Source organism: Haemorhous mexicanus, chromosome 15, assembly GCF_027477595.1.
Source record: "Haemorhous mexicanus isolate bHaeMex1 chromosome 15, bHaeMex1.pri, whole genome shotgun sequence".
Classification (NCBI taxonomy): domain Eukaryota; kingdom Metazoa; phylum Chordata; class Aves; order Passeriformes; family Fringillidae; genus Haemorhous; species Haemorhous mexicanus.
The window spans coordinates 15,800,603-15,818,956 of NC_082355.1; the positions used below are offsets into that span (position 1 = coordinate 15,800,603).

The following is an 18,354-nucleotide window of genomic DNA, read 5'->3' on the forward strand; positions in this document are numbered from 1 at the left end:
GCTGGAAAAAATGTTATTTTTGTTGCCTAGGAGGAGTATTCTCCTTTTTTCCCCCCATGTTCTCACTGCTCTGTGTTTTATTTTGCTTGGGGGGTGGGTTGGGATTTTGCTTGTATATTATGAAATTTTTGTTTCTTCTAAAAAACTAAGAATGCCAGAAAAATTTATCATTGAACCTGATAAATCAGCATGCTAATGAAGTTACTTAAATTTCAGTCATTAATGAAGTTTTTTGGGTTTTATTTAGAAATATAAATAAACTAATGCTGTAATTGGGAATAATGTTTCCAGTCTTCTTTGGGACTTTTTTTTTTTTTTAGGGTTTATTAATTCTTCTTCAGTAATGTCAGTAATGTTCTGCTTAACTTGTTCTTATCAGGGAGGAAAAATCATATTATTGGGGGTGTTATGGAATTTTGACAGGGATGTTGGATGGAATGGTCTTGGAAAGTTCTGTTCAACCCAGATCATTCTGTGATTACTTTATGAAAAGTGATTCTAGTCCCCATGGAGATTTGTCAGAGTTGAGGGTGACCATTGCCACCATGTCTCAGCACAAACAGGTGTTGTTCTGGTGAGTGGAAACAGGAACTGGTGCTTCTCAGGGACTGATCCTCTGGCCTAGATATCAAATATGTCATTCAGTTCAGGAACCAGTGGAGATCTTGAGCTCTGTCACATTCATTAAGCAATGTGGCTTTGTAAACACCAGAACTAAAAAAATGATGGCTGGGATGAACTTTCTTCAGTTAGCAGTTATTTTTCCTTAAAGCTCTGCAGTGACAAGTAGTGTTAGAAATGAGCAGTGTTAGAGTGCTCATCTGTCTGCTGGAGAACTGCTCAATCCTCTGTGGATTTGTCTCAATTTGATGGATTTGTCTCCCTGTGACTAATTGTTCATGAAGTCTGGCGTGTTAACAATTCTTCTGTGCTTTTCTGATGCCCTTCTTCAGGAGATCTTCTCCATGTCCTTACAGAGTTAGCCTGTCAAAATCTGTAGCAAAACTAGCTGGCAGGCCTGCACCTTTCCTTGTTAATGTATGCATTTTGAAATCAGCTTGCTTTTGCCAAATGTATGAATGACTGAATCTGAGGCACATCTGAAGCCTTCAGCCTGTGATCCCATCTGTGCCAGTTACATTCTAGTTCCCCCATCCCCTCCAGGAGTAGGGACTTCCAGGGTCTCAGCTTGAGCTGCTACCACTGGATCAAATGTAAATTTTATTTGTTTGCAACTTTTATGGGGACAGAACAGCTAGTTTAGATTTTGTGATCAATGTGAGTAAAGGTTTGGAGATTGGAACTCTGAAATGCAAATTGATAAAAGCATTTTTTGAAAGCAGAAATATGGTTTAGTAACTTCAGGAAAAAATATCCAGCATTTCAGTAATACATCTATTTACCAGCGTGGCAAGGATTGTCTAATGTCAAAGGTGAAAGGATAATTTTTCCTTCAAGATTTTTTTTTTCTTTCCTATTTCTTCTTTGTGTCTTTCCCAGCAGCTACCTTCATCTCAAGGGTTGTGTAAGGTAAGATGTGGGAGGTACTTAAATGTTCCCACAGGAACCAGGTTGAGGACTGTAAATCTCACAATGAGCATTGGTAATATTTAATAAAAGGTGATATCCTGCTTTTAAGCTGCTTACCATTCAATAAACTAAAAGAACCATTCTGATTGCCTGTTCCCTCTTGATATAGAATCACACCTGGATGAAAGGAGATTCTGGTGTCCCTTTTGAAGGCAGCTCTGCTCCTGACAAGGTGGTTGCATCTTTGTCTGTTTCAGTGTAGCTGCAAACAAAAGAGAGATATTCTTTTTTGGACAGTGAGATCATCTCAGCTTTTCTCAGCTGGGAAATACAGAAAAGAGTTTTAAATTGGGATTTTTTAACCCAATTTAACCTGGATCCTCTTGCAGCTGTGTTACATAGACTTGGTCTAGTGATGGAATTTACCTTTGTCCTACAAGATTTATGGGAGCTTTTATGCAGAAATGAAGAGATGGAAGAGAATCCATGAGGACAGCTTCATCCTTGTATTTTTCTCATTTTACACTGTCAGGGTCTCCTTAAACCTCTTCAGTACTTGTTAAGATTGCACATCTTGCTTTGCTTGGAAGACTAAAACTGGCTACTTGGCATCCACATCATTCTAATTGCAAAAAAACCCCAGCATGCCAGACTACCTCTTAATTCTTCTCCTATGACACAATGCTGTTGCAGACATGTTTCTGTCATGGCAGGGATCATTGTTTTGCCTTCAGGTGATAGCATCCCTCACACTAACGTGGCTCCCAAATTAAAAACTGCCTTTCCTTGATGTGTGTGACAGACTGTGGGTTTATGCATTGTGTATGAGGCACCATTTAGACATCTACAAAAGCAGCCAGTCTTCTGGAATTTGAATTCTCAACTCTGGAGATTGCTCTGTTGCTGTTACAGTGAGGAATCTGAGGTGCTGTTATGTTTTTCCCTACTGTTTTTTGAACCAGCAGGGGAAGGTCAGGGATTTCTGGCTTTTTTAGACTTGGCCCTTAGTCTTGTTTAGATAAAACATGGTAGGACAAGTGAAGCTCATTTTTGTAGTCAACATTTTCTGGCTGTTGCACTCTCCGAGTGGTGCAAAATACAATTAAATTCTTTGTTTTGCCAGTAGTGAATGCAAATCCATCTTGTCTGTAACAAAGATGCTGTGTCTGACCTTTGTGCTCTCTTTGTGGATCTGAATGGCTCCTGGTAGGAATCTGAACTCATGAGAGCTTCATTGCTTGGTCTTACCATTGTTCTTGCCTGCCTCATGCCAACAAGCCAGTTTTCAGCTGGTGGATCTCATCCAATTTAAGTTCATGTTCCAGGTCTTCATGACCAGGAACCTTTGTTTGTAGAGCAAGAGCTGTGAGTTTTTCTTTCTCCTTCTGCAGGACAAGCAGGAGGACTTTAAGAAGACAGTTTTGGAAGGCATAGAGCTGGGCAGGGATCAGGTGAGGTTGGCCTTTTGATGCTTGTAAGCTGCAGCCTCAGGATACCTGCTAAGGACAAGGCATCAGTCTCTTCAAAGATTTAGAGACTCACTGTGCAGACTAGATGGGGCTTGTTCTGGTTCTGTATTTTCCCTTCTGTTGGGTTTTCAAAAACTGATTTTAAAAAACAATATGCCAACCTTCCCAAATGCAGCAGGTTATCTCATTGGTAGCATCCCTTAGCTCCTCTAAGTTCTTCCATTTTTAGGTGTTCATTTAAACTAGAGGCCTAGTTGAGTTTTCAGGAGGGTTCTTCAGGTAGGTTGGTGACTGCTGGAATGAGTTCACTCTTGAAAAACAGCAAAGTGTTAGGGATTGAATTTTTTTGCATCAAAACCTTTCTCTAGATCATTTTGTTCAGAATAATATTTATATTTCTGTTACATATTCACTGTTGTCATGGATGAGGGAGGCTTGTTAAAGAACTGAAAAGTCAGGGCTTTACTTTGAAAATTTTCAATAAAATTTTCTTATTGCACATTTAAATAACATGGAACATTGAGAAAAAAATCAACAAAACTATCTATTGATTAATATAACCATGAATATTTGTGAACCAAGAAGAATTGTACGTGGGGAAAGCCCTTATGTAGCTGATCTTGGAATTGCCTAAACCAAATAACTCAGAAGGAAGAGCTAGAAAATACCAATGATTGTCATAAGACACTCCTGATGACTCTGCTCTGCTCTTGGAAGTATTGATTTGTCTAGAAAAGAAGTAATTTTTGCTGACTGGAATCTCATTTCTTCTTGATTCCCAGTGGAAAAGGTGCAGACAGTGTAAACTCCTGCCTGATTTGGGTAACACTCTCACTTTCCCTTCCCTTCCTTCCTGTCTGTTACCCTAAGCCACAGAAGATTCTCCCTGGGTGTTCTTTCTATCCCAGCACAATTAGCAGGAGGTCACATCACCCAGGGGTTTAGAGAATGGCTTTCCAGATGTGGCAGAGGTGTTCTCCTTTCTTCCTCTTCCTGATTGTACTAATTCCCACATTCCTCAGGGCTGGAGCAGTGACAGGAAGGGATGCTGTGGTGAGCCCTACAGTGCAGAGAGGCAAGGGGATTGTCTTTGGAGACAATTTACTGGGTTTAGATATTACAAAAAAAACATCAGCGTGCACTTCATATAAATAAAAGGGAAATGCATATTGTAAAGATAATGGGGATACTTTGGGACAACTGTCATTTTCTCTGTCCTGATTTTGATTATCTAATGCAGCTGAAAAACAGATAGCTATAGATACATATACATAGATAGAATTTTTGAAATTTATGATTATTCTAGGTAAAAAAGACAGGATGTGAGGAGACAAAGGCACTGCATTGTCTCAGCCTCTTATTTTGGCTTGTCCTAGATGTCTTCCCTAAAGCTTGAATTGATGCTGTTTGATAGCCATTATTAGGGCTATAGAGAGTGCTGAAGTCAGAATGAATTTAATCTTAAAATAAAACATGCGTTTCTATCTTCCAATGTGAAAAATACCATCAAAATGCCATAAGTTTTGAAGATCTACAGCAGGTGGGCATCCAAATGGTTTGGTTTGGCTGGACTGATGGTGTGCATGATGCTGCAAGGATTGGAAGTGTGTAGTAGCTGAGGATCAAGTTCTGCCTGCTTGAGGAAGTGACAGTTGGTTAAACTGGGCAGAATCCCTGCATTGCATTTCAATGAGGAAGCCTCCTGGCATCCGTGTTTGAGACTTCCAACAGTGAAGTCTGTTAGGAAGGCAGAATGTTGCAAATAATAATTCCTCACTGCCAGTTATCTGCTGCTACATCTCAGTGCAATACAGGATGCTTTTCACTACCTTGAATATAGTTAAGGTGACCTAAAATAAATTTTGCATCTTGCCATCTTTGCATCGGTAAGGATTTCGAAGTGGGTGTGAGATAGTTCAGCAGCAGTGTCCAGGTCCTGCTCAGAGCAGAGTGGTGGTCAGGACTTCTTTGCACCCACAGCTGCTTTGGGAGTGATGGGCTGGTGGAACCAGGAGTTTGCTGTGCTTCAGGCACACAGCAGCTTCTGGCTTTTTAGGATCTCTTGGCAATGGCTGAGGAAGGAAAAACTGTGCCAAATACCAGAGTAAGCATCAAAACTTAAGGGCATGCTATTAATTCTTAAAATCATAGGGCCACGTTAACATAATTAGCTTTACATGTCCTGTAAATGTTTCTGCTATGCAGACAGTCCAGAAACAGGTATTTATTGACATCTAAGCAGTCATTGCCCTGCAAGGAGACTCTATTAATTTTTTTTTTTTTAAGTGACTTAAGTAGTAAGTCTGTAAGGTTTGCTGTGCCTGTGTGTGCTAGTGTGTTGTACTGCTGAGTGAGCAAAGAAATCGGAGCTCTAACGTGGGATTTAGCCATGTGTTAAAGCAGTGGTGGACAGTAACAGAGCTCTTGTGCAGTCTGAGGAGCAGAGCAGGAGAGAGGCAATGGAACCTCTTAGAGTGAAGGATGGGCTTGGATTGGGGGCCAGCCTCCAACAGAAGATCCAGTCAAGAAGTTTCTTTTTCAAGTGTATGAGTAGAAAACTAACTTAACATGCAGCTTGCAACTAGAGCAAGCCTTATGTCAAAGGACATATGCAGAGTTTTCAGGAATACAGAAACTATGAAGGAAGGAATTGAGTTGTTCTGTCAAATCTCTTCTTGTCTGGTTTTATTTGTAAGTAGCCATGTCACCGAGTGTCAGTACTAAATGTTAACTTTCACTGTCAGATATATATGCAATTACAAAGTAAAGAGTGAATTTAGAGCTTGACTTCCTAGATATCTGATTAAAAACCACACATTCCTAGTATATTATTGATTAGACTGAATGCTATTTAAATAGGATAATATTGAATATAGAAAGCACATACAAACACTCCCAGGAAGATTATGTTCTCTCCCCTTGTTCTTTGGGAGGGTTGATATCATTGCTCAGCATTCTTTGTGGTATTGATCATGTCTACATAGCAGGCACATTGTCTAGTTTTGTTGCTGCTCTAATACAGTTGTATTCAACCACATCTTTCCAGTATTCAGACTTTTTAAATTAGAAAATCGTTCTTGATGCTCATTCCCTTTTTGTTGGTTTGTATTATCCTTTTCTCAGCTTTCTGCTTTATTCTCCAATCCTCTTAAAGACTTCTTGTGAGCTGCAGTGATTTGTTTCATTTTTATTTCTGATCCTTTTCAGTATGTTTTATAAATGTTGTGTGCACTCAAGGCATTATTGCAGTTCTGAGGTCTGGCAGCACATGGCAGCTCTGAACTGTGGCACCACAGTTCGTGGTTATTGATGTTGGGTGGCATCTGTGTTAAAACTTCCACCCTTTCTGAGGAGGAAGTAAGGTCTTCCTCTTCTCATGTATGTTACACATTTGAGCACTAAAATAAAAAGGTGGTTGTAAGTATGGAAGCTTCATGGTGTGATTCCAGTATGGATGTGGTCCTAATCCTTTTTAACAGCGTGATTTAGTATTTGAGGTAACAAGAAAATTGACACCAGTCAGTTTACATTTATTACAGGCTGCTTGTGAGATAGATCTTCTACTCAGATGGGTAATTCTGGTCCCATCACACGATACTTCAGAAGCTGAAACAATGGTACAATTTTTGCCCATTTATAAATCTTTTATTTCTTCTCTAGGAGCACGAATCTGAAGGTGGGAGAACCCCACTAATGAAGGCTGCACGAGCTGGTCACTTATGCACCGTGCAATTCCTTATTAGCAAAGGTAAATGCTAGTTTACATAACTAATTAAAAATGTAAAATGCAACTTTATAATGCCACATGTTTGTGATCCATATTTAAAATTATTCTGGTTTTATGTATATGAGCATTTGTCAACCCCCTAAGGGTTTTTTGAATTTCATGTAGTTCATGATAGAATGAATTACAAAATATTTTGCAAGTTACTCTTCTTACTCTGTTATATAGACTAGAGTTGTTGAAGTGCAGCAGATATTTTCAGTTTCTTAAAGAAAACACTTCCTCCTTCAAAAAAGCCCATCAGGTACTGTCTCAAACAGTACCAACAGCAGCAGCACATAGTGATGCTGCTCAGAGCTCAGAGAGAACATTTGGAATTGTGCTTCTTACACCATGTGTTCCCTCACTTAACACTTACAAGCCCACTGTTGCTGTTGCAACTGCCTTGTCTTTACAAGGTGAGGAGGAGGATGTGTGGAAGCCAAGAAGTTAGTCAAAATCCCTTTTGCTCTTTCCCCAGAAGTGTGTAGGAAGTAATTGAATTACAAGAGTAAAGTTTGTGTCTGTTCTACAAAATACTGTACTTGTTGATACTTTCTTTTAGAAAGAATTTCTTTGTGTTTAATTCTAAGCTCATCTCTTGCTAGGTGCCAATGTGAACAGGGCTACAGCCAACAATGATCACACAGTGGTGTCCCTGGCCTGTGCTGGAGGTCACCTGGCCGTGGTTGAGCTTCTCCTGGCTCACGGGGCAGATCCTACTCATCGGCTCAAGGTATTCACTAGCAGCTGTCCTGTTCAGAGGTTCTGAAAGAGCCACCTGGCTGATTTATGAAGTAATACATTTAAGTCATTGAATTATTATATGGGGATGCTACACTGGGGAACAAAACTCATCTGGCTTTTTGTTTCCAAAATCTCACTTCAGGATGGCTCAACAATGCTCATTGAAGCTGCCAAGGGAGGACACACAAATGTTGTTTCTTACTTGCTGGATTATCCAAACAATGTTCTGTCGGTTCCTGCAGCAGACTTGTCCCAGCTCACACCTCCATCTCAGGATCAGTCTCAGGTAAGGCACAAGGAGTTTTTTTTAAACAGCACCTTCAGTGTTGGGAATAAATACTTGCATAATAATTAATTTCAAAATAAATGTAGACAGTGGAAGAAATTTTAAAAGCCATGCACACATGAGAATGATAGAGAGTGAGAGAATTGCAGAGTGAGGAATCAGCTACCTGCAGAGACCTGAAGAACACATGAGCTTTGTTCCCTTTTCTGTTCCTGGACAGGATAGTCCCAAACCTAGGATTTCAAAAGCATGTTGTTTTTTTTCCTGCATTTTGTCAGAATTTTGGTTCAACAGTTCTCAACCCTTGTGGTAGTACCCCTCACATGGTATTAATGATTCTATTTGTTGTATAAAAGAAAATATATTGTGTAAATTCAGAATTCTGAAGTCTGAAGAGTCAGCTCCAGGGGAGTTAGCTGATTAAAAGCCTAAAGGAATTAACAGTTTTCTGGCCAACACAGCCTGGGATCCTACACAGAGTAGCACAGTTAACTTTGGCATATCGTCCTCAGTAAAAAAGCAAGGGTCAGGTCATACCAAGAGGTAGCATAGAATGCACGGTTTGGGAAGAGTGAGCAGGAGTGTGCTGTAGCTCTGAGCCTGTGTATTAACACCTGAAGAGCTGCTCTGCAGAAGGTGTTTGTAGCTGAGCGTGTCTGTGCCTTTGTTTGAAGGTTCCCCGTGTCCCGGTGCATACGCTCGCCATGGTTGTACCTCCCCAGGAGCCTGACAGGACCCCTCAAGAGAACTCCCCACCTCTCTTGGGAGTGGTGAAAGGTCAGTATGTAGCCACTCAGAGAATATATGTGGTTTGGAAATGGATAGACTGGGGACCATTTTATTAGAGCTTATGCATAGTGTAGTCCATGCCATCAGTTCTTCAACACCTCTAATGAAGTGTAACTTAAAACTATTTTATATAGTTCATAGTTTTTTCCTTATTTTCTTGCATTCTAAAGTATAGCAACACTGGTTATTCTAACCTTATTATGCTTATTCTCATTTATTAGAGTTATTCAGTTTTTTTGTGGAAGAAAATGCTTGTGCTAACTGCCCTAGTGCAGACAGATAAAAAAGGTTATGTACTCCAGGTGTGGTGTTCACTTCTGAATATTGTACATTGGTCTTCTAGAATAGTTGCAGCTATTATCCATGAACCTGATGCACCAACTTTTTTCTGTTCCATCAGTAGCAACATAAACATGTTGGCACTGTAAAATACCAGTGCAGATCTACTTATAGGAGAGTTTTGGTTGTATTAGTAACAGTTCTCTTGTGAGTAATCGTAACATCAGAGTTTTTGCTTTGAACATGGTCAAAGTGATTGGTTAAAACTCCTTGTAGTTATTAAATTGCAATTAGGGAGTTTGTTTCCAGCTGTGGATTCTGTAACAAAATCTTTATATCTGCTAAATCAGCTCAGAGAGAGAAGCAGATTCTCAAGTGCAAAGTTACAAATTGCAGCTCCTAATGATCTACAGTTTTGGATGGGGATCTTAAGCATTACAGTGTCCAAAGCTCTGTTAGCTAGAGCTGCTAAAATCCTTTGTTTGAGGAAACACCGAGCACTTCCAGAGCAAACAAACAAACATAAACCCCTTGGGGGCACAAATAAAGAGAGAAAAACATTATGTACCTGCTGATGTCTGAATGTGCAGCTGTGCCCCCCTCCATGCATATGCCATGTGTGTGACCTTTCAGATGCACTTGGTGTCTCATTTCCTAGGATGTGCAACACTTGATATTTTGGATTTCAGAAAAACGAATACCAAACAAATGAAAAGAATATACAACTTCTGGTTCAAATAACCCTCCAAAAAGCTGTATACCAGCATGTGTGCCCTTCCAGTTCAATGCCTCTTAGCACTGTGGAGTGGGAGTGTTCTGGGAGCACATTTTGTGGTGCATGGGAATCAGTAAGGGATTAGTTGATGCTGAGTCAGAAGACTGAACTTAAAAGCTAAAAGTTTTGTTTTATTTAATCCAATTATGAAAAGCAAATAGTTGACTGTAGTCTAGAAACAGTTCTCATTACAAACACCTTATTGCCAAAGTCAGCACATCCTTAGGGGTGTTTTTTACAGTTCTGTGATGGTGGGGCTGGCACAGGGAGATCTCATTGTTCACAGGGGTTCAGGACATGCTTCATGCATGTCAGCAAAGCTCATCTGTGCTGTGTTGTAGGAGATGCAGCAATCCCAAACGTGCCATCAGGCTGATGAAGCATTCCAAAAACTGTGCAAAGGTCTTGTGTCTCTCAGATCTTTAGGGGAGAAATGATATTTTTGTGCTAAACACTGTGTGCTCACTGCAGTGCAGTGTCAGTGTGCTGTGCTGAAGTGCCACTTGTGACTCATTACACACAAGTGGCTTTAATTCACCAGACCTTCATCACTGAACTTCTTGGGGGGGAGGGGCAAAAGAGGGGGTGAGTTGAGGTGTTCATTATTTCCAAGGCAGCAGAGCAGTCAAGTTCTTGCGTAACAAAATGGTTTATCTGGGGCAGAACAATTACTTGCCTTCAATCAGAAGTAGCCTCTGAGTTTTTGTATAAACTAAGAACTACTGGGAGGCAGGAGAGCAGTACCTTGCCTCCTTAACCTTAGCACTGTAAGATTTTTTTATGGACCTGTGTGAGTTTTGCAGGAAATGCAATAGTGACACTTTGTTTTCTGAAGAGTTCTTGACAAGTCAAATGTAAAACTTGAGCACATTTAAGTGTTCCTATTACAATTCAGATATGACATGAGATTTTTAAAGAGGAATTTATGGTCTAATTTTGAATTTTATTATTATTCTTCAGTAAAGTGTGGAGGCACATGGGATCATTACCATTTGAATAATTACTTTGGCAAAGGATTTAATATCAGTGTTTAGCAACTGAAAAGAGAAACATTTCCGAGGCAACAGTGTATCTAGAGAGGCTTAGATAAAGGTGACACACCAAGATGATAACTTGGAAAGAACTGAAGAAAAATCAGGTGAAAAAAGGAGCAGAATTAGTTATGGGATTGACTGACCAGACCTCAGCTCCTGCTTGCTTAGGAAGGATTGTTCTCAGTGCACTGCATTTACCACATATCTGTTATGTCCATGTAGAAGAAATCCCAGTTCAGCTCCTTTTGCTTCCATGGGGAGAGGCAGGAGATCCCTTCCTTGGTGGATTCTGCCCTCGCTGAAGAGGGGCAGGATTGCTCAGCAGCAGCTGTGGTGCAGCAGCTCAGCACAAGGAGCTTTTTGGGTACAAAACCCAAGAGTGCTGTTTCCACAGGCCCGGGGGTGTATCCAGTGCAGGGCTGTGCTGCAGCTCCACGTGGCCCTGCCCTTGCTTCCCTGGGAGAGGGGCTTGGAGCCCAGCCCAGGGAGCAGTCCAAGGGAATGCTGCTGGATTTCTTCAGGAAACCAGCTGGTGATAATCCCCTGTACTTTGTGAGTGGTTCCTGCAGAGCCTTGTGCATTGTGCAGGGCTGGAACACAGAGCATGCTCTAGATCATCCTCAAATATGCTGGGACAACAGGGGGTGCTCAGGGAGCCTGTGGAAAGCAACAGGGTTGTTTTCTTATTCAAAATATTTTTACTAACATCAGGTGTTTTTAGGTATGTCAAAGTTCAAAGCAGTCTGATTTTGGAGAAGGAGGTAACAGGTTTTCAGTAATTTTTTCTCTAGATTTGTTTTACTTCATTCTTTGAAATGGTGCTTACAAATGAACTAATTGGCCTAAAATGAGTATTTAAAACCTGTCAACATGCTGTCATTAGACTTTTCTAGTAATTTTTAAGTGGGCAGTAACTTGCAGTGGTTCTCACTGGGGGTGCAGGGTTTTTTTAGAATTACACAAGACCAAATAGACTTATTCAGGTGAAAGCTGCCCACATTTGCCTTTGATCCCTGTGAAGGAGACCAGAGTTCCCCTAAGGCTGAGTGGTACTTTTGCAATCTCTAAGCTTTCTCAGCTAGATATTCAATATATGGTGGAATTTCCTGGATCCTCATGCTAAATCTAGCAATCTGATGGTGTGGAGAAGGGGAAGAAAAACAAACTCCATGTAACTTCAATAGATACAAATTCATTAATTTCTATTTAGTCTGATATCTGTGCCTAATACTGAGTTATGTATCTCAGCAGAGATCTCATGCATTGTGTGATTTAATAAAAGTAGGGGCCAGGTTAACAGTAAAACTAGGAAGTTATATGACTTTCATGGAGGTAAAACATTAGTAAGGCAAATTGATATTCCTGGTTTTCCAGCTTTTGCATTCTGATTTTTACCAGATTTTTTTACTGCCCAGTCCCAGCTGCCTGTTCCTTGTTTAATGTGCTTCAACATCATCTGATCAAATCTTGCCATTTCCTCCTGGAAACTTCCTGCCTGGGTCAGCAGCTAGCCCAGGTATCTGGAAGGAGTTCCCAAGGGAGATTTCACCATCCATGCCTCCTGACTTCTGAACTTTACTAATACTTTCTTTGTAGAATTAAAGCCTTTTTTCTGCAAATCCTCAGCAGTGCAGGCAGGTGATTGACACCCAGACACGTGTAGGTCCCCAGGAGCACAAATGTGTAACAATCTTTTCACAGTGGTTTGTGAAATTCTGCTCCTTTGAAGTTTCAGTCACCTGCTTGCCACCAACTAATTCAGTTACATCTTAGCAATTTTCCAGTTACATACCATGAACCCACCAGAGGAAACTTGGGAAGAAGACTTAAGATTAGAAAGTAACTCAAATTTTTGAATGGCTGAAAATTGAGTTCAGCTTGGTTTGGTTTCAGCTGTGTAACCATTGCCTGTTGGATAGCATTGCACCTATTCCCTGCAATTTTCCATAGAAACAGCTGCAGGAGGGATAAAGACTGGCAAAATTACTCCATGGTTCCAGGAGGGATACTGTGAACATGCTCAAACTCATCATTCAGCCTTCTACCAATTAACCTCTTCTTTATAAAGAAGAATTCACTATGTATGAAAAACCATGTAGCAGATTAATTTTCTTGGGAAATGTAGGCTTATATTTTTTTCCAAATTAGCAAGATTATGTAATATTGCACCTTGCATTTGTGTGTGTATGGCGCAACTGATAGTTTCTCTAGGTCCTTAGAGATGAGTTTCTTTTTGATACAAATAATAGTTAAATACAGAATTGTCATGAATATTCCATATTGAGTTCATTTTATTCATGTTGATGAGGCTGGTGAGTTTTAATTGCAGGCTGCAAATTGAACTCTCAACTTCTGACTGAAATCAGATTTACAAAAAGAAACCTCAAGTGCAAGAACAACAAACAAGCAATTCTGTTACAGAGCACACAGATGACATGGTGATTCATACAGATTTATATAACAGGGTCTCCAGCAGAGAAGATGTATTTGAATGAACAAATGTGTATCACACAGCTGGCTTTTCTTACTGTCATTTTTTTATGCTGGAAAAAATCTTTTGGACTTTACTGTTAGGATTTCAATCCACATTTTTTTCCATTTGATAACGACAATAGTAATTAAGGAGCTGTTAACAAATTTTGTCTAATAAAATTAGAATTTTGAGAATAAGAATTTTGTCTAATACTATATAAAGTATAATACAGCTGAAAGGCATAAAAATTAGTTTTTTCCTGAGAGAAGTGACATCCTATGGATTATAAATCACAGCTAGAAGAGCAACTTCCTTGAGAATCAGAAGGATTTCTTCCCTCCTTCCCTCCTGAGAATCATAACCACTCATGAGGAAATACAACATCAGACTTGTTTGTTGGCAGCAACTGTATAAATACTGAATGTGTTCGAAGCAAATTCAAATTAAAAGAGTTCAATTGCTTGAGAAGGCCACCTGAGGACTACAGAACTGAAGGGTATTTTTGCAGGTTCTTTCTCACAGTGTTTAGGGACTTTAAATGTTATTTGCAGCCAGAAGCATTCAAACCTGGTCCTGGTGTCCTCTCTGCTCTAGAGACCAGGAATGGTGAGGCTCATTGGGGTGAGGGGGCTGTTGCAACTCAGCTCTATGGGAGATGATCTTAAATGTGTGGGAGAAGTACAGGAAATTGCCCTAGGAAACAGCTGGCACTTCCTGGGGAGAAGTGGGGATCAGAGGAGTAGATGGGAAGCTGTGTTTGGTAGAATAGGTCTTACCCTGAGTCATAAATGTTGGTCACAAACCTGGCTGAAGATCTCTGCATGCTCTGCAGGAATTGTGGTGAAGGCTGTGTTGGACAGGGTAGGAACCAGAACTTGTGGGAATGTGGAAATGCAAATAAAAGAGCAATTGGTGATACTGTTCACAAAATAATTGGGAATCAGTCCCTCCTTTACTCCGTGACTTTCCTAGCATGCCCAGAACCACTCTGGGCTTGCTGATCTTTTTTTTTTCCTGTAACCATGGTACTGGAAGCAGGTGGTATCTGTGTGGCAACATCTGGATTTCAGTCACCTTCAGTTTAAATAACTTACTTTCATATTAAACAAGTCTTCTAAAAGTGATGAAAATAGTTGCTTTAGAGGCCAGATTGACAGTTAATGTTGCTAGGTGTAATTTTGGTAGTAGGTTGATTGTGTAGATGACTGATGCTGCCCCCAAAAGATAAATGTACAAAATAAAATTTTTAAAAAAGGTTGACATGATTATGATCTGGCCTGTGATTGGATTCTTAAGTCTTACTGAATTTATGTATTTCAAAAGTGGAAGTGTAAAGTGTATGTTTGTAATTATGTGCTAAGATGGACACAGTATTTTTCAGGATTTTGTAATATAGAGGAGATTTGGATAAACCAGGAAATGCCACTTTTTAGTATATCCAATATTTGCATATTCAAAGCTACCAACAGTGTAGCTTCTCCACCTCTGTTTTGACCTGACTCTTCTGGTGAACATGTCAGGTTTAGCAGATCTTTCTTCCTACCCTTCATCCTCTTCCAATAGCTCCAGTTACAGCTTGCAAATGTTTTCTGGCATAGAAAGGATGATGTGGAACCTGAAAAGTGGCCCTGCTATCTAATTAGCAGCTGATTAATGTAAATTTCTATACCTTTTCTGGAACTTGAGAGTCCAGCTGGTCTCCTAACACCAGTCTTCAGAAACTGTCCCACCTTTCTGTGATGATTGCTGGTTGGAGCTGCTGTCTGAGCCCAGCCCTGGCTCCTCAGCCCAGCTCAGCTCTCCAGGTGGAGTTGTGCTTCTGCTCTTTCCTTCCTCTTGTGCTCCTAGAAAAGGTTTCCCATGACAGGCTTGTTTTCTCCCCAGCTCAGACTTGATTGAGAGGGGCAACATTGATACTTTATTATATGGGAGGCTCTTTGAACTGCACCTTTTCTTTCCTGGAATGGTAGAAGGTGTCCAGAGCTGCTGGGCTGTGGGAATGCCTTGTGTGAGGATGGGAATGATTAACACAGGACCCTTAGGGGTGACAGCAAGCAGAGCAGGACAGAGGGTTCCCAGCTCAGCTGAAGGCAGGGTTCATTTGCACTTTGGTAACTATAGCAATGCAGCACAGCTTCATTTCAAAACAAGGATATAGACAAGCCTTTCAGAGATTTCTGGTGAGAAATGTATTTCTCAAGAGTGGTCTCACAAACCTGTTAATAACACTTGTTAAAATTAAAGGATAACCCCTGAGTGCATGGCAAAGCCAAGGAGGCCATGGGTTAGAGCAGGCTCGAGCTAAAGAGCCACCAGCCAGCACAAAGCCAGGGATCACTGAACCTCCACCAAATTCCTCATTGTGTGCTGAGAAATTGCCTGGGGACTCACTCCTGGTTCAGAGATAAAGTAACAGTGGTGGGGAGAGGTGCTCAGCTGGATCTGCTGAGCTGCACAGAGCATGGAGCTGCAGAAGGAGCATCCTGAAGGGTGGCCCCAGGGGCTGTGGGATGCTGGGCTGTTTCCTGGGGTTGTTGGAGGTTGGCTGTGGGATTCTGGGCTGTTTCCTGGGCTTAGTAAGATTCTTGTTGTTTCTCATAATTAGATATGGTTTGCTCTCCCAGGAGTCTGCTGAAGGTATGCAGTACAGAGTTGGTCCAATTCTATTTTCATATTTGTTCTTTATAAGAGAAAAATCTCACGTTTGTTTGGTTTACAATTAGTTCCTCCAAAAAAGATTCATTTCAAAGTGAGGTTTATGTGTCTCTTATTTTGACAGCAAAGTGAAGTTATTTGTGAATTAGTGTATTGGTGAAGGATGGCCCAGAGAGAAATAAATCTGTGTTTCAGGGAACTTAATCCTTCCAGGGTTGGTGACTGATCCATGGCTTAGTTCTTTCATCCAGACTTACACTTAACTGTGAAATGTTTAGGTAACTTTATTAAACCATGGCTCAAACTGTACATCATTTTAGTTCCCCTTTTAATGATTAATTATGTGAGTCTGCTTTGTAAAACTTCAAGTCTTCCTTCCCTTTTTTTTTATTTTTTTTTTGAAGGCTCCATATATCAGTGTTTGGGTAAAGCAAATGAGTATTAGTGCAGAAAATGAATCAGGCTAAAACTTTCACATTTGTAATTAAAGTCTGACACTGAAGTAGTAAGTAAAATTTCAGTGCTTAATAGATTCCTTTCAGTAAGATGTGACTAGAGTTTCCCAGATGTGGCTTTTGGGAAAGCAGCCATGGGTTGCTTGAGGGCAGTCAGTAATTGGGGCAGGGCTGCCCAGGTTTGGTGGGCCTTGGTGAAGGTTATTTTTAAAGTCTTTATAATGAACAGAATTGTTCATTTGTTATGGAAGGGGAGGTGAGCAAGTTGTTAGTTTGGTCCCAACATTTTTTAAAAGGTGCTAAAACTTCACACTCCACTTGAAAGCACTAAGTTTGCAGGGGCAGGTTCTGCTTGTAATGTGAAGGTGAATGCTACAATGTTTGGAGAAATCCTAATTCCAAGTATCATCTTACTGTCAGGTTAGTCTGCTGTCAACCACAGAGTCTTTCTGCTCCTTACCTTGCTGTTGGAAGTCAGCCTCTGGAAAATACTCTTACTTTAAGCTCTGCCCACACAGAAGAACTTTGGGAACTCAGTAGATCATGTAAATTGCCTTGCTGTTCTTGCTGATTCCCCTTCCCAAGTGCATTGTCACCCATGTCAGAAATTGTCAAGGTTCCTTGTAAGATTAAAGTAGCTGTGCTCAAAGGGATCATATGAGGATCAGTATTGAAAATTCCATCTATCTGCTTTGTCCTTTCTTGTCTTAACATGGAGTGTAGGGTTTACCTTTCTGTGCTTTGACAGATGTTCAGTGTTAGTTGTAAAGATTTTTTTTAAATTTTTTTTTTTATTATTATTATTTTTGGTGGGTGAGAGGGGAGGTTTGGGGTATCTTCAGCATGGCATTTTTTCAAACATTTTTCATGTGCTTAGGTGCATCCAAGCAGAAGTCAAGTTCCCTGCAGGTAGCAGATAAGGACCTACTGCCACCTTTTCACCCATACCAGCCTTTGGAATGCATAGTAGAAGAGACTGAAGGCAAGCTGAATGAACTTGGACAGAGAATTAGTGCTATTGAAAAAGCACAACTTAAATCATTGGAATTAATTCAAGGTGAACCTTTAAATAAAGATAAGATTGAAGAACTTAAAAAGAACAGAGAAGAACAAGTACAGAAGAAGAAGAAAATATTGAAGGAGCTGCAGAAGGTGGAAAGGCAGTTGCAGATGAAAACCCAACAGCAGTTTACCAAAGAATATTTGGAGACCAAAGGTCAGACAGACACACCACCTGCCCTGCAGCAGCAGTGCTCACTTACAGGGGTCTTCCCAGAAGTGGAAGCTGATAAGGGTCTGCCAGAGGATAACTTTTCAGGGTTACCTCAGGTTGACACAATCTTGTCTAAAGATGATGAGCAACACCAGTCTGCACCACCTGCTGAACAAATAGAGTTTGTCCCTATCCAGCCTTTGCCAGCACCGCAATGTAATTTTTCTGGTAACTTAGGTTATAATGGGACAGAGTCTCTTGAACTTCAGAAAGCATTAGGGAATCAGCAGAATGTAGGACAGCAGCAGCAGATTGCTGGGCAGGGGCTCTTAGTTCAAGAACCAGACGGATTAATGGTTGCCACTCCAGCACAGACGCTTACCGACACTCTTGATGACCTAATAGCAGGTGGGTTAAGAAATATACCTATTTTTGCATTAATTTGTGTGCTCAGTTTCCCTCTCTCTCCTTCCCTCCAAATACGTCTTGGGGTTTTCCAGTTTGGGAATACTTGCTTAAGAATAAAGTTCCTGATTAGTGCTATTAATCCTAACAGTGACTTCCAATTCTAACATGATACTTTTAAATATCTTTTTTTCCAAAGTGAAAAACTTCCTGTACTGGACACCTGTTTTAGCCCCTTTGGCCTCATCTTTTTCTGTGCTTCTTTAAAAAGCCTCATCATGAGTAATTAGTAGTGCCCATTAGGAAATCCAAAAGCATGGCAGAATTATATCTTCTGTAGAATTTTCTGTGCAGGCTTATCAGTGACTTTCTTCAATGTGGTAGCCATCTCTAGAAAGAGCCAAATTGTTGTCACTTTTATGGACAAACACGTCCCTGTCCTTGCTGCTGGAGCTTAAGAGACACAGCCTGGAATCCACGC

The 18,354-nt window shown here is 40.5% G+C and overlaps 1 protein-coding gene across 11 annotated transcripts in view; it reads left to right on the plus strand.

Annotated features, from left to right (window-relative positions):
• ANKHD1 (ankyrin repeat and KH domain containing 1) overlaps window positions 1-18,354 on the plus strand; it is a 99,887-nt gene that overhangs the window by 45,929 nt on the left and 35,604 nt on the right. For 10 of the 11 annotated variants that reach the window (XM_059859970.1, XM_059859963.1, XM_059859959.1 and 7 more), the window contains exons 11-15: window positions 6,660-6,747; window positions 7,371-7,498; window positions 7,652-7,795; window positions 8,470-8,572; window positions 17,133-17,876. In XM_059859970.1, the coding sequence (XP_059715953.1) occupies window positions 6,660-6,747; window positions 7,371-7,498; window positions 7,652-7,795; window positions 8,470-8,572; window positions 17,133-17,876 (1,207 nt within the window). The remainder of the gene's footprint in view (window positions 1-6,659; window positions 6,748-7,370; window positions 7,499-7,651; window positions 7,796-8,469; window positions 8,573-17,132; window positions 17,877-18,354) is intronic. The other variant, XM_059859968.1, reaches the window with a different exon arrangement.